The sequence below is a fragment of the Ursus maritimus genome, unplaced genomic scaffold (assembly GCF_017311325.1).
Source record: "Ursus maritimus isolate PB19 unplaced genomic scaffold, ASM1731132v1 scaffold_25, whole genome shotgun sequence".
In the NCBI taxonomy this organism is placed as follows: domain Eukaryota; kingdom Metazoa; phylum Chordata; class Mammalia; order Carnivora; family Ursidae; genus Ursus; species Ursus maritimus.
In genome coordinates, this window is record NW_024425008.1 from 29,696,861 (window position 1) to 29,712,283 (window position 15,423).

Consider the following 15,423-nt stretch of genomic DNA (forward strand, 5'->3'; position numbering starts at 1 on the left):
TGTCCTGGACACTTTCAAGCCCTCTTCAACAAATACCAAGGGTTTCCACTTCAGCCCTCAAGTTGGGTATTGATTTTTTAAAGGCCTCCCAGGAAAAGATTGTACCAACCATAAAGCATGCCCCCTGCACTCCAGACCATTCACTGTGGACTCTGTGTACGTCTGCACTGATAGCACTGCTATGAACAAGCACTAAGAGTCTCACAGCAAGATCAACTTTTACTTCTTCTAAATGTATCACTGGCTTCTTGTTCTGTCTACTCTGCTGCACGTTCCTAACTGAAACTTTCAGCACTTGCAGAAACCAGGAACTCACCTCTTTTAGGGATTGAGAAACCAGAACCCTATGAAACGGAAGGTATAAGACCAATGGTCAGGTGACAAGGATGGCCAAGATTCCACATGTCCTGAGTTTGGGGCCACGTGGAAATCAGTGAATTGGCCAAAAGCAACTCAGAAATAACAATCCTCTACTAGAATCCAAGCTAGTTCCTCCGCCTGGCAAGACCTTTGCCACTTCCCCAGAGTTCTCCAGGCATCTTTAAATGAGAAGGTCACAGACAGAGCAAGGAGGCAGGGATGTGGGTTTTGGCTGTGTGGACTAGGGACAGGTCTTACCTCATGCATAAAAGGAAGGCGTCCCTGAGATTTCTTCCCACTGCTTATCTCATTTGGGGGGCCTTCTGGAATCATCCTCATTTGCCTATTTATTCTACCCAGAAAGGGTCCAAATTTTTCCTATGTTCCCTTTTTCCTATCAGCTCCTAATCTCAGAACATTTGTGCTGATAGTAACCTTGGAGGTGATTTGATCTCCCTTTAATAGAAGAAGGAACTGATCACACAGTAACAGGAGAGCTCCCCCTTCGCCAGGCTGTGACCATCAGTGTCCAGCACACTTCTTACCACACAGCCCACCCCACCATTCTGCTGGTAAAAAAAAAAAAAAAATGCTGCAGACCCCGAAATGGACACTGTGCTTGTTGCCCTCGTAACCCTTTCATTCCCCCACCTTGTGCAGCCATGTGGTCAGGGGAGGGAGGAGGAACCACCTCCCAGCTCAGAAATGGATACTCTGTCTCCTTCCCTGCCACAGTGACCGCCCTAAGAAATCCAGACCTAAGTCACTCACAGCATGCCGTTCTCCTGCCAAAGGGATTGATTCAAAGAATGGCCATTTGATCCAGTTTAGATCGATGAGCTAAATGCCAAAGTTTTCTGACACCATCTAAGAATGAAGCTTGTCCCTCTTCTGAAAGGTCTACTTCAAGTCACTTCTTTCTTCTGTATTCTAGAAAGTAAGATGTTGGGATGAGAAGTACGGAATCATTGCAGCAATCCCGCCACCGTGAAAAGCTAGGCTTGAAATTGAACAGACAACGCAAAAGGCAGAAGGGAGAAACATAAAGACAACACAAATGGCAGAGGGGAATGCTTGACGGCATTAATAAGATGCTGAATCAAACCAAGCCTGAAACCCACCTTGTACCTTCATTGGGTAAGCCAGTTCAAAATGCGGTCTCCGTTCTTTTGATATAAATTCCCAACTGACGTGTACATACCAAAGATTATACTCAAAGCTGATCTACAATTACACTTTATAGGCCTTTTGATTATCACTAGAGAGTAAAACCAGCTCATGCTCTTACTGCTTCCATTAGAAGTGAAGGAGATTATCCTTCCTAGGCTACCCACCAAGAACTCAGGGCAGGTATTCCTCTCGGAGCTCTGCAGTCACACACAGCCCCCCCCATCAGAAGGCCATTGCTGAGAAGAGCACACTGGCAACTAAGCCCCTTTTCTCTGCAGGCAACACCAGAGACGAGAAAGACGGCAATGCTCGCTATGCAAAACGTAGAAGCCCTTTTCAGTATAACCTGTTACTTGTTTAAAAATCATCGACAGGGGCACCTAAGTGGCTCAGCCGGTTAAGCATCTGCCTTCGGCTCAGGTCATGATCCCAGGGTCCTGCGATCAAACCCCATGATGGGCTCCCAGCTCAGCGGAGAGTCTGCTTCTCCATTTCCCTCTCCCCCTCCCCAACTCATGCTCTCTCGTGCGTGCTCTTTCTCTCAAATAAATTTTTTTTAAAAATCACTGACAACTAATAAATTAATGGATCCCCAAATGATGCTAATATCTCAGATGATATGTGCTTCCTGGTGGAAGTACAGACAAACTCCCACGAAATATACTTGCCAAAAAAGTATCAAACCTAGGGGCACCTGGGTGGCTCAGTTAAGCGTCTGCCTTCGGTTCAGGTCATGATCTCAGGGTCCTGGGATCAAGCCCCATACTGGGCTCCCTGCTCAGCAGGGACCCTGCTTCTCCCTCTTCCTGTGCCAGCCGCTCCCCGTGCTTGTGCGCTCTCTCTCTCTGTCAAATAAATAAATGGAATCTTTAAAAATATATCTATATCTATATCTATATATCTGTATCTAATCAAGTCTCTAGATCCACCTCTCATTTTACAAGAAGTATGAAGGATAGAGGAACACAGTACACAAGACTACGGGAGTGTAGTCTATAACATCTAGTGCAGAAAACCCTAGAACAACCTGTTTATTCAAAAATAAATTACAAAGTAAAAAAAATGGACGGGAAATCCATAGATTCAGAAATTTAAGATACAGACCAATTAACCAATATGTGGACCTTATTTGGATCTTATTTCAAACTAACATAAAACCACATTCGAAGAGATAATCAGGGAGATTTGAATGTTGGTTGAATTATATTATACAGGTATCCCAAAGTACAGCCCTCCTATGAAACATCTTATAAGCAGAAAAGGCATAAAGAAGCAATCACCATTCATTTATATGTAAATTTTTTTAGCATTCCCAGACCCAAAATATAACGTCTCGAGATTTTCTGATACCTTGGGACACAGCTTTCTAACGGATGCACAAAATAAATCAAGAGAAAGCAAGATGCTCACAGACACAGTTCAAAGCTCTGGCGGCTCGAGGCCGAGCTGCTGCTGAGTGTGGTTCCCGGGGAAGGAGCTGCACCCACCTCTACAAGGGCTTGCTGCAAAGCAAACGCTGAATGCCATTTTTGCTTTTTGCCCTCTTTTTGTAAAGGCAAAAATCCTCCTGGGATGTCTGTTGGGTAGTGAAAACTGGTACTATTGTAGGTCTTTCACAAAAGCCAAGTGGCCGAATGCCAACTTTCAAAACATGGGGAATGTATTAAGCAATTATTAGTATTCTTTGGTTGTGATATGGTATTGTGGTTAGGTTTCTTTTAATGTCTTTATCTTTTAGAGATATATTTGAAAATATTTGCAGATGATAAAATATAATGTCTGGACTTGCAAAATAGTCTGAACGGGGGCCTGGGGGGATGGGTGGAAGAAACGAAATTGGCCAGGAGTTGTTCATTATTGAAGCTGTGTGAGGGTTCCATGGCAATTTGTTATACTACTCTTTCCTTTTGTGTGTATATTTGGAAGTTTTCATAATAAGGAAAAGGTTTTTAAATGAATGGAACACATCCAAAGACGAAGGAGAGTAAATTCTTTGCCAAAGTCCTAGTGTCTTTTCCAGGATAGCCTGCTTACTCAAAGTAACACTTTTTATATAAATTTCCCCCAAGTAATTACCTTTAATGGAATATTTTCAGTTGATACATCCTCTTTGCAAATATGATTGGGAATTTCTGAAATACAGGACAAGTGCTCTTTCCATGGGGTTACAGTAAGAAGTTTAGTTCACAGAAAATACTGTACAAACCCCTGTCAAACATGAAACGGATGGCCGCTGTAATGTATCTCACGCTGTTTGTGCAACTTGAGAAACTTATTCACCTTAATTTCTACAATCGTAGCAGGGGGAGACGTTTCTCGAAGATAGAAACCATAATGACATATTAACTACATACAGATGTAAAATTTAGTAGATCGAAACCATCGTCTTTTTATACTGCAAGGCATTTGCCAGACATGACAGAAAAACAGATTAATATCCTCAGTATTAAAACAAACAAACAGGGGCGCCTGGGTGGCACAGCGGTTAAGCGTCTGCCTTCGGCTCAGGGCATGATCCCGGCGTTGTGGGATCAAACCCCACATCAGGCTCTTCTGCTATGAGCCTGCTTCTTCCTCTCCCACTCCCCCTGCTTGTGTTCCCTCTCTTGCTGGCTGTCTCTATCTCTGTCGAATAAATAAATAAAATCTTTTTAAAAAATAATAAAATAAAACAAACAAACAAACAAAACTCTTCCAAGTCAGCCAGTGAGGCAGGGAAAAAAATAACCACACTTATTTCAAAAAACAGTGAAAAATCTAGACAGACGATTCCTAGAAGAAGAAGAGCTAATGTAGGATTGCCAGATAGAATACAAGATACCCAGTTAAATTTGAATTTCAGATGAATAACAAATAATTTTAGATAAATAACAAATAAGTTTCTATTTAGGCCATACTTACACTAAGACGTTATTTATTTGAATTCAAATTTCTGTAATTTATATTCTTTTACATTATATTATTCAATTATATCCTTCAAATGCATTCAATTTACAATTTAGGCAATCCCATATTAGTATCTTTATTTGCCAACTCTGGCAACCCTAAACTAATGATCAGTAAACTTGAGAAAATCATCAACCTCATCCCCAATCATGCGGTGAGAGTAAGTACAGTGAGTGAGCAGAGCAGAGGCCCGGGAAGGCAGAGAGGAACACCAGCACTGTCAGGTAGACGTGGGAGAAGGGACCATACCTGCCCCTGGCCCTGGGCTGGGGAGAGGAGTGGCCTCAGGGCCTCAGAAGGGCAGGAGGAAGGTGGCCAGCGATGCAAGGAGGCAGGGGGGCCATGTGTTTGGCTAAATGTCCCTGAACATGCTCTTCTGGGGAAAGGAAAAGTGCGATCAGCAGCACGGAGCAGAGGACCCCTCAAAGAAGCAACACTTTTACCGCTTCCTCTCAAAACTTTGTTGTGATGTATCCAAATGCATTTTTATCTTTGCTGGAAAACTTTATGATCCATGATGTAATGCATACAAAACGGAATTTAAAAATCCATGTACTCACCTCCCGCTTTAAAAACATAAAACATTATCGATTCAATGCAAGCCTTCCATGTCCCCTCCAGTGTGTCACTCACCCTCCTGCCCTCACACCTAAGTAACCCCTAACCCGAGCTTCAGCGTTATATCATTGCCCTTAATTTTCTCGTGCATTCTTTACATATGTATGCACTCCTAAACAATCTACCATTTTTGCATTCTTTCAACCTTTATAGAAATAGCATAATGTAGGTGTTCTTGTACATTTTGCCTTTTTTCCATGAAATCGATCCATAATAATGATTATAGCTTTAGATTCGCCATTTTGGGTGCTGTGTAGTATTCCACTTTTTATATATACCTTAATTCATATTTCTAGTCTGCTGATGGGCATTTAGCTGGTTTCCAATTTTGTCGTTGCTACCAAAGAACGCTGCTATGACCCTCCTTTAACATGTGTCTTGGCACGTATTTAAGCACATTTCCCTAGAGCATATAGCAGAGTGAAAGTAAAAGGTCAATCCTACAAAGTGATTGTGCTAATTTATATCCCTACCAGCAGCAATAAGTACATTTTTACACTTATGTCTTGCTAAGGTTAATTGGAAACTCTCCTTTAAGGCAAACTGAGTTCAGGGCGCCTGGGTGGCTTAGTCAGTTGAGCGTCTGCCTTCTGCTCAGGTCATGATCCCGTGCTCCTGGGATCGGGCTCCTGGGATCAAGCCCCGTGTTGGACTCCCTGCTTCATGGGGAGCCTACTTCTCCCTCTCCCTCCGCCTGCCACTCCCCCTGCTTGAGCTCTCTCACTCTCTCTCTCTCTCTTTCTCTGTCAAATAAATAAATAAAATCTTAAAGAAAAAAGCTTAAAGCAAACTGAGTTCAAAGCATGCTGAAAATGAGTAGGAGGCCTGGTACTAATAGGGACTAAACCTAGAAAATCAACCTAACATAAGCACAGTCTGACAGTCAGATGAGACTGAATCCAAGGGTACTCAGGCTGATTTGAGACACGTTTGGGACTTTTTTTTTTAAATCACGTTTATTGTTTTAATCTTTAAAATGTTTTAATCTTTATTATTGTCCTCTAAGACATGTTTTAATCTTTATTATTGTCCTCTAAGACTAAAAAATGCTCATCGAAACAAAATTAGTTTAATAATTACTAAAACACAACTCAGAGAAGTGGAACATCCCCATGATAATTACCAATAACCACATGACTTATAATCCACCCAATTTTTCTATACATGAACCAACTTTTTGTTTTGCACACACAGGATCATATATTCTGATTTGCCATTTATTTTTTTTTACTGTTCAATGTATCTTTACAAGGAAAGAAACAATCTACATTTATCAGACATTCTATAAAGAAAATTAAATAACTCCACCATTAAGAGACTCCCACCCTGAAAGGAAAGAAGCTAATAGATGTGGGTCACTATAATGGGCCCCATTTATCGAGCACCTTCTATGCGCCAGGCAATATATACGACCCTTAATGAATGTGGTAAGCAGACCAATGGCCTGCCCCAAAGATGCCCATGTCCTAATCCTAATAATGCTATGTTACATGGCAAGGAGGAGTCAAGATTGCTAATCAGCTAACCAGAAGATAAGGAGAACGTCTGGACTCTCCAGAGGACCCAGTGTAATCAATCACAAGAGTCCTTAAGGGGGAGGGGGGAAGCAGGAGAGTCGGAACCAGAAAGATGGCAGCATGAAACAGACTTGACCAGCTATTGCTGGATTTGGAGGTGCAAGGGGACTACCAACCGAGGAACGAAGGCAGTTTCTAGAAGCTGGAAAAGGCAATAAAATGATTCTCCCCTACAGCCTCCTGAAAGGAACTCAGCTCTGCTGATTTTTTTAGCCCACTGAGATCCATGCCAGACTTCCGATCTCCAGAAATGAGTGTTATTTATGCCAATGTTTGTGGTATTTGTTATAGCAGGAGTAGGAAGCTAAGACATCCCACTTGCATCCTCCCTGCCACCCTGGACATAGATGCTGTGACCTCCATTGAACAAATCAGGGAACTGAAGGCCCATGAAGTTAAATTACAGCCCAGGACCACAGTGGCAGAGACAGAGTCAAACTTGGGTCTGTCTCCTTCCAAAGTCTGTGCTGAGGCTTCCCCACCACCTTCCTGCGTATAGTCGGCTGCGACGCCAGGCAGATGGGGACACGCACTGACACCAGGGTAAGCAAAGCACAGGGTGCAGAGAGAACTCTGCCTGGGCCAGCCTGGGAGACCGTGTGGAGCCATTCAAATGATGGGCAGAATTTTGACAGACAGAGATGGGAAGGAAAAGAAAGGTTAGGAAATGTGATGTGGCTCAGTATGGCCACAATCTGGGGCACATGGTGGTATTCAGCAGGAGGTAGGGTTGGGCAAAATGGTTAGAGACCCGTACTGTCCAATGGGATAGCCACTAGCCATATGTGGCTGTGAACATTAACATTTAAATTACTTGAAATCAAATTGATTAAAAATTCAGTTCCTCAGTTGTGCTAACCACATTTAAAACTTCGACAGCCACGTGTCTAGTATTGACACACGTGCCAATACAGAACATTACCATTCCCACAGAAGGTCCAGTGGACAGCGCTGCAGACAGAGGGAAGTCACCGTGTTCGAGCTGGTCAGCGGCTCCATGCACCCGAGGGAGCACCTGGTCTGTGGGCTTTCACAACGCTCTCCACCTCACCCTCGTACTTACGATCTACTTCTGTGTCCTCTCCCTAGCTTTGCAGAGTTCTCCAAGAACAGATACACAATAAACATCCACCAAAAATACTTGAAACTCCCAGCACAGTCCTAGAGACGCTTATCTAGTCCTAAAGATGAACTATTCTGGGAAGTAGGTCCGGTTTTCCTCCACTGTCAATACTTTAAAGAAAAGAAGAAGATGAAGAAGAACATTCAACCCGTATCTGAATCAGATCCATGCTGCCCTGTGGAATGGTTTTTAAAAGAGCAAGGGCAGAGCCACTCACATTTGTAGAGTATTTATCAGGTTTCAAAGCATCTGCTGCATTGTCTCCTGGATCCTCGCTCAGTACTGTCCTCCCAGTCGGTGGGGGAGAGACCCAGCCCAAAGCTCCAGCTCTCCTGAGCCGCCTTTCCCCCCTGCTCGGCAGAGGCTGCCCCACCCTGGCTCCAAAAAAAGGAGGCTGAAATCAGTGTCTGGGAAGTACACAGGGCTCCACACCTAACAAGCTTAGATTTCTGCCAAAGGTAAGATTATTTTGTGATCTAGCAATTGAGTTTAGAATGATGTCAGATGCAAACGGAAATCCAATTAATTGCTATAATGACCCATGCTGCTTTGGGGTCTTTATGGGGCTGTTGGGAATGTTCTTGGAGATCCAATTCTCTTATTCCCTCGGTGACTCTGGATGCGTGCGGAGCACATATGTACAATGCTAACCCTGTTTGGCAGGCCTCACAAGCAGCTCCGATCGATTTCTCATCCGCAACTCAACCCTTGTCCTCTCCCAAACAGCTCCGCAGTGACAAACGAGGAAGGAGGGGGCCCCCTCACGGACACCCCCCCCTCCCGCACCGCCAGCAATGCCAGGAACTTGGCTGCTCAAACAATAGATCTCTATGTGGTTGGGAGAGAAAGGGTGCCCTGTACCTGCTAAGTAAGGCCATGCTCCCTTCCCCCAGGCTCTGCCATGGGGTGAGGGCGGAGGCCAGAACGAAGACAGGCATCAAATCAGAAACACTCCCCCCACCCCCCACACCAGAACGGGCAAGTAAGGCTTCTGACCCAAGCATCCGCTAGTGAACTTTTCTACTCTGTGGGGCTGGGGACTCAGATGTATAGGGTTGATCCCCCTGAGCAAGGGAGAGGGAAGACTGCCGACGGCCGACTCAGCCTTACAAATGAGCCCTCTGGCCAGCTGATGTAGATATTTATGCCAGGGCCTGGGCCTGCTCTGGGTCTAACCGGCCAAGAATTGAAACAAAAGCCAATAATCACTCCCCAACGTGGCATTTTAGGTACGACCACATGCACATCTGGAAGAGGGGGAGCAGAAGGAGGCAAGACAGGAGTCCCTGCTCTGGGAACTTTTATTTGTCTGACCACGGGGTACCAAGAATTGAATTAATCATAAACTTTGGTTCATGACACCCAACACTGGTCTATGCAGGGCCCACTTTCATTTTTCATTTAATCAGCCACTAATCTTCACTAGTGCAGAAATACCTTCAAACCCATCCTTCCCTCCCCCAAAAGGTAAAATATTGATACTAATTTACACTAACCATATGATTTACACCACCACATGGTTCCAACCATCTGCTCCCCCATAACTTCACCCTAAATCCTGTGTCCAGCATTACCTTGCTTTTCTTTTCATGGAGTATTACTGTAGCTATATGTATTCCTAGAAGATATTTTCTTTAATTTTAGCTCTTTTTCAGTTTATAAGATGGGATGCTCCATCTTTTGCGTATTTCTTTTACTTAATATCATATTACCAAGATTCATCCGTCTTTTTTCGTGTCACTCTTGCTCCTTTGTTTTGCCTGAGTATAATCCCCCACTGTGTGATTACATCAACTAATCTGCCCTTCAACTAGTGGGCATTTGGGCTTTTTCCAGGCTCATAGCATTACAAACAGGGTCGCATAGGTCTCCTTCTGGACGGGAGTTTCTCTGGGGCATATGTACTTAGGACTGGAATTGCTGGGCCATAAGAAATGTGAATTTCAACTCTGGGAGATAATGAGATAATATCAAAGTGTTTTCCATTTCATAGCATTTCCTACGGTTTCTAAGATGATTATTTCCTCTTCCTGCCCTTCTCAATTTCGTTCCTTTAAATTTCATGTGTCAGTTCTATCAAACTGCTTGAACAAAGTTCTTTGCCTAACACCTGGGTAGCATTTCCGATAAATCCCCCGATGGAAAAGAAGGGTCTTGTCAGGCACACAGGTAATAAGAAGGGTGTCTACACAGACTCAAGGACCCACCCCAGTCCAGACACTGAGGCAGACTAGTCAAAAGGAAGGGAACTGTCTAGAAGCTGTTTCACATTTGGCAAATGCAAGATAGAAACAGGGATTAGGGTAGAGCTGCAGCCTGTTCCCCATCCCAGTTTGCTTGCTCTGTCTCTCCTCCCCCAAACCTCCCATAACCACCACACATACTAATTTTTAAACAAAGAACAAAAGCTTATAAATGGGGGGAACATTATCTGTGAAGTAACCAATTTCAGGTTGAAATGAGAGCAAGGGGTCTAGTTTGGACATGGCTGCAGATTCTGATCCGTTTCAGTAAACATTTACAGAACCTTTGCAGTGTGACCCAGCACACTGACAAATAAGACCTCTATTCTGCCCTCAAGGGGGTGTGAGTTTGTTCATTTCACAAGACAGGGTTGTGTGTGATGTGCCAAGGGGGCAAGTTAGTGCTGAGAAGTTGGAGATGCTGGCCTGATCCCGAGATGCTCAGTGTAGAAAGATCAGCAAAAGTTAGAATGCAAGTGAACCAGTTACAGGAGTTGGTCGAAGGCGAGAGTGACCAATTCTTCCCAAAAGGGTGTTCTGTAGGAAAGTTCCTGGAGCTGGGTGCAGGAGCTGGGTTTTGAAGGGCAAACCAAGCCAGGGAGAGGAGAGAGAACCAATAAAGAAGAGACATAAAACAAGAAACCAAATTCCTTACTCAGACTTCTTGACCTTCCCATTTTCTCCTATTTTCAAACTTCTTAAATCTATTTCCGGCCTCCAGTCATGCTAAAGCACCAAGAAAGTGGAACCCCTAGAATGCTGTTAAACATATATTGTCTGCATTAATTTATTTTTTCCATAAACAACAACAAAGTCCATCCCCACCAGGCACCTGGCCCTGTGCTGAGCTCTGGGGATACACCAGTAGAGAAGATGGGCCCCGTCCCTACCATCACCCAGCTCCTGGGCTTCCAGGGCAGACAGGATTAGACAAAGACAGGGAGTTTACTTGGCCTGACCATCAGCCAGACTTCATCAGCCTGGGAGAGCCCCTCCCCCACCCCATTCGCCCCTGAAACATTTTCGGTAAATTGTACAGGATTAAAGAAATGGCTGCCTCCTCAGTAATTAAAAGGATCCTGACCAGCGTCCCAGGTAGCCAAGTGGCCGCTCAGAACTCGGAGACCAAAAAATCAGGTGCTTCCTACATAATAGCCTCCAATCTGATACTTGATAGCTGTTGGTTTCCAGAGTCAAACAGATGTCAGGAATTTTATGAAGGCAGGAAGCAAATAAGGGAGCGAGGATTGGGGTCTAGGCCTCGGGGGAGCTCAATTAGTGAGCCAGATAAAGTTAAACCAAAAGGGCATGCTCTCAGTTTCCTAGAAAGCCAGCTGGAAAAGATGCCAATCCTTAAGCCTCTGTCACTCAAAAGATTAACTGAAGAGACCCAGGGGTGCCCAAGGGAATAGTGCAACAAGCCAGATGTTTCTGCCCCTCCTCTGACACTGACACTGGCAACCAGAGCGCCACTCCTCAGGCCACCAAGAAGCCACAGAAGAGAGCTGGAGTCTTTGGGGATAGGCTGAAACTCAAAGACATCACCCTTTAGCGATTCAGACACCAAAAAATATTATCAACGCTTTCTTACAGCCTCCCTGATGCATCCGGGTTCGGTATGGTCTCACGGAGCCATCTCTTCCTTTAAGAGGAACGGCACCGCTGGGGGGATGAGCACTGCCTGCAGCTGCCTGGTGGCAGGGAGAACCCACCACCTGTAAATCCATATAAACTGGGATTGGGCTCCCACAGCTACATATGCACCATGAGCGTGTCAAGCAAGCCAGTGACCTTCCCTGAATCTCACTTGCAAAATAGCACTGCAAAGATCCCCCTCCTTGTTCTTCTAAGCATAAGCGATCATGGAAATGGTCCAGCCCCTGTGTTCCTGAAGGGCAGCTCTTCTTGTCGCCTATAGATGCACCCAAGTAACCTACAAGCTTCAGACAACAGCTTTCCCTTGGTACTTTTTAAACACGTGTGTGTGTGTGTGTGTGTGAGAGAGAGAGAGAGAGAGAGAGAGAGAGAGGGTACGCAGCTGGGATCCGCACAAGCCTATTTACAGTTCCTGTTTTATTTCACCATGTCTATCAAATGATTAAACTAAAGAAGCTGGAGGGAAACCTCACCAATGTCCTTATTTCTCCCTGAAGCCCTTAGCTTTCCCCTAGAAGTTGCTTCCTCCAATTTCAGGAGGCAGAGAAGGAAAGCCATATGGCTTGAGATGCTAGACATGCCCAGCAGCAAACGAGCCCCCCACCATTTGTCTCCGGGCCTCTCGTGTGGGCGGGCATCCAGATTTCAGTCGGGGTGCTCTGGTCTGCGTCTCTGTCTTGACTGTTCCTAATTATTGGAGGGAACGCTGTGGCTCTCCTGACCTCGGAGTTTAAGAGCTGCGAGTCCTAATATCAAACCAAGCAGCTTCATTTAAAAGGCATCCTCATCTGCATCCATAAAAGTCCCTCCCGGAGCCCACACTTGCCCCAGCTTCGGGAACGCCTGCTGTCGAGGATTTACGACACGCCCTGGATCTAATCTGCGGCACCTTAACTGCTGCTGTGGCACATCTGGTCATAAAAGCAAGGGCCGGCACAACACGGGGACAAACACTTCTCTTTCCTAAGTGGCTGCAAATCTGATCTCACGGTGATAGCTGGGCTCCCACGTCAGCAGCCAGCATCTGGGCAGTCAGGAAGGCTCGCCAACCTTTGCAAGGCTTTTCCTCCACACACGACAGCTATAAAGAGGATTCGCATATAGCAAGAGCTACGAATAAAGAACCTGCAATCTGAACAGGTGGTAATGGGGCGAGGCCCGGAGATATCCAGGAAAGCTCACGGCGCTTAAGGAGCCAACCTTGTTTTCACAAAGATTCCAGCTGCTTCACAGGGACGCTCAGACTGCCAGTTGAGGCAAGCAGCTATCCTGAGAGACTGCCCTCACATAAGCTGATTCTTGGCCAGAGATCCTCCGGATTAAGTTTGGTCAAAAGAACCACCAGGTGGTTTACTAGCACAGGTTTTTTTGGGTTTTTTTGTTTTTCTGTTTTTTTTTTTTTTTAAGGCAGCAGAATCCTTCATTTAGATCAATTGGGATGGGAGGAGCAATAACGTAGACCAGAGATGAACACAATGCCTTCAGTTCCAGATTTTACAATGCTCTAGACAGCCTGTCCTGTGCACAGAATTGGCACGTTTCATATCGTTCAGAAACTCCAATCAGACCAAGGTTCAACAAGTAGTTCAACCCCCCCAGCCCCGAAGTCAGGGGGAAGAGACTCTTGAACACTGCGCAGCTCCTCTCCACAGCCCCCCACCTCCACCCCTCCTCGGGGGCTGTGCCCAGCAGGGCAGAGCATTAAAATTATCTGCTGTGGGTTTTACGAGCAGCGATCGCTTTTTAAAACAACAACAACACAAGGTCCTTGTGTGGCTCTCGGGTAACCTAAAACTCTGGAGGCAGAGCTGCCCCCCGCCGCCTGCCAAGAACGCCAGCGCTCCGGGACCCGGACCGGGCGCAGTGCGAGACCACAGGGCAGCCCACTGGAGCAGAGAGCGAGCCTTTTTCGGACGCTGGAGGCACCCGCTCGGAGCCACTCTGGGAGAAGAGACGGGGAAAGAAAACCCAACAGTGACAGTTCAGGGGGAAGGCGGGAGGCAGAGTCGGCGCTGCAAGAAAGGATGGGGGTGGGGGGAGAACGGGAGAAATTTGTGTTCGCCCAGAAGCCCGCGGGGACTGGGTGGTAGGAGCTGGGGGGTGAGGGGGCCCGAAGTCTGACACCTCCCTTCCCCCTCCCCCCGCCCCGGGGGATGTGGGCAGGCGACCTCAGGTTCCCTCCGCAGGTGGGCGCGCGACCGGGGGCGCACTTACCCTGGGGCCCGTGGTGCGGTGGCCGCGGGCTAGGGACAGCTGCACCAACACGAGCAGCAAGTGGGGCGTGAGCAGGCGGGCGCAGCGCGCGGGCAGCATGGTGCCAGCCGGGCCGGGCAGCCGGCTGCGGGCGGGGGGCGCGGATTCCGCTGGGCGCACGGCCGCGCCTGCCTTCCTGCTTTCCTTCCCTCAGGGGCCCTCGCGGCGGCGGGCGGCGGGGCGGCGGGGCGGCGGGGCTGCGCTCAGAGCGCGCGGTCATGAACCGCCAGGGAGCGAGCTGGAGCGCGAGCGTGTGCTCTGCGCGCGGCGCTCGGTCGCTCGGCTCGGCCGGGCCGCGGCGGCAGCAGGTTGGACGCCAGAGCCCGGGCCATGGGAATTCCCGTTATAAACCCCCGGGAGGGGCGGGGCGGAGCCGGGAGGCCCTGATTGACGGGCCCAGGGGCCCGTAGCAGCCGACCCTCTGGCAGGTGAAAGCCAATCGGAGAGCGGACAGAGGGGAGGCTCGCGGTCAACCCCACTGAGGAGCGACACCCGCTTGCTCGGCTTGAGTGGGCTCCCGGAGAGACTGGGAGGAAGAGGAACTTTCTCTCGGCCCTTCTGTCTGAGGAAGCCTCGAAGAGCTCCAACAGCCCTCACGCCCGGAATGCCCACTCGGCTAAAAATCAGGCCTTCAGCATGTGTAATTTTCAACATAAGTCCACGAGTTGTCCCAACAGTCCTGTAAAATAAGCCAGAAAAATACTTGTAGCCCATTTTTCTGAAGAGGGTATTAGGGCTCAAAGGAGTTAAGAAATCTGCTTCCCCACCGTATGGACACCAAAAACAACTGAGAAGGTGACCCGCACAGGGCAGGCTGTGACTGGCCTTGGGAGTGGGGAGTGGATGCATTCACTTCTTTCAGAAAAGCTTCCAGGGGGTGACAACCCAAGTCCTACAGCGTTTCCCCCAGGAGAAGTGCCGAGGAGATAAGGTGAAGCACGTCCTAGGCATCTGCTTGCTGGGGAGGGCCCCTGGGAGTATGGGCAATGCCCACCTGTGACCCTGTGGTGGATCCAGGATTGGGACCCAGGCATCCTGGCTCCCTGCCTTGGACTGGAGGGCCAAGGGGCAGCCACTCTGTGACCTAGGAGTTCTGGGAGAGGAGGTCAGAGGGGACCTGGTCTCCTATTGGAGGAGTGGAAGAAAAGAATTGATGGGGAACGGTACCAAAAACTCCGCAGCTGGGTCAGAGTGGGGAGAGGAGACCTCACCTGGGTGCCCAACCCACGTGGAGATGATAGCGCAACAAAAGGTCCAGCCGGATGTTGGAGGGCCCTGCCCAGGATGGTCTCCAAAGGGCCACCTTGGGAATGGTCACAGCTGCATCACACCAGCTTCTGGACCAGAGCAAGATGATCTCCTGCATTCAACCCAAGAGAACCATGGTTTCTCTTTTTATGTGGAATACAACCCTTAGTGTTTACTGCCATTGGTGTGGACCGCTCACTTCAGGAGGAGGGAATCCTTTCTGCAACCA

The 15,423-nt window shown here is 47.4% G+C and overlaps 1 protein-coding gene across 3 annotated transcripts in view; it reads right to left on the minus strand.

The window, feature by feature from the left end:
- Nucleotides 1-14,118, minus strand: part of SMOC1 (SPARC related modular calcium binding 1) — a 151,242-nt gene extending 137,124 nt beyond the window's left edge. The window contains exon 1 of one of the 3 annotated variants that reach the window (XM_040641718.1): nt 13,908-14,118. In XM_040641718.1, coding sequence (XP_040497652.1) covers nt 13,908-14,006 — 99 coding nt within the window. In that variant the 5' untranslated portion in view covers nt 14,007-14,118. The remainder of the gene's footprint in view (nt 1-13,907) is intronic. The other 2 variants (XM_040641717.1, XM_040641720.1) reach the window with 2 other exon arrangements.
- Nucleotides 14,119-15,423: the final 1,305 nt, after the last annotated feature.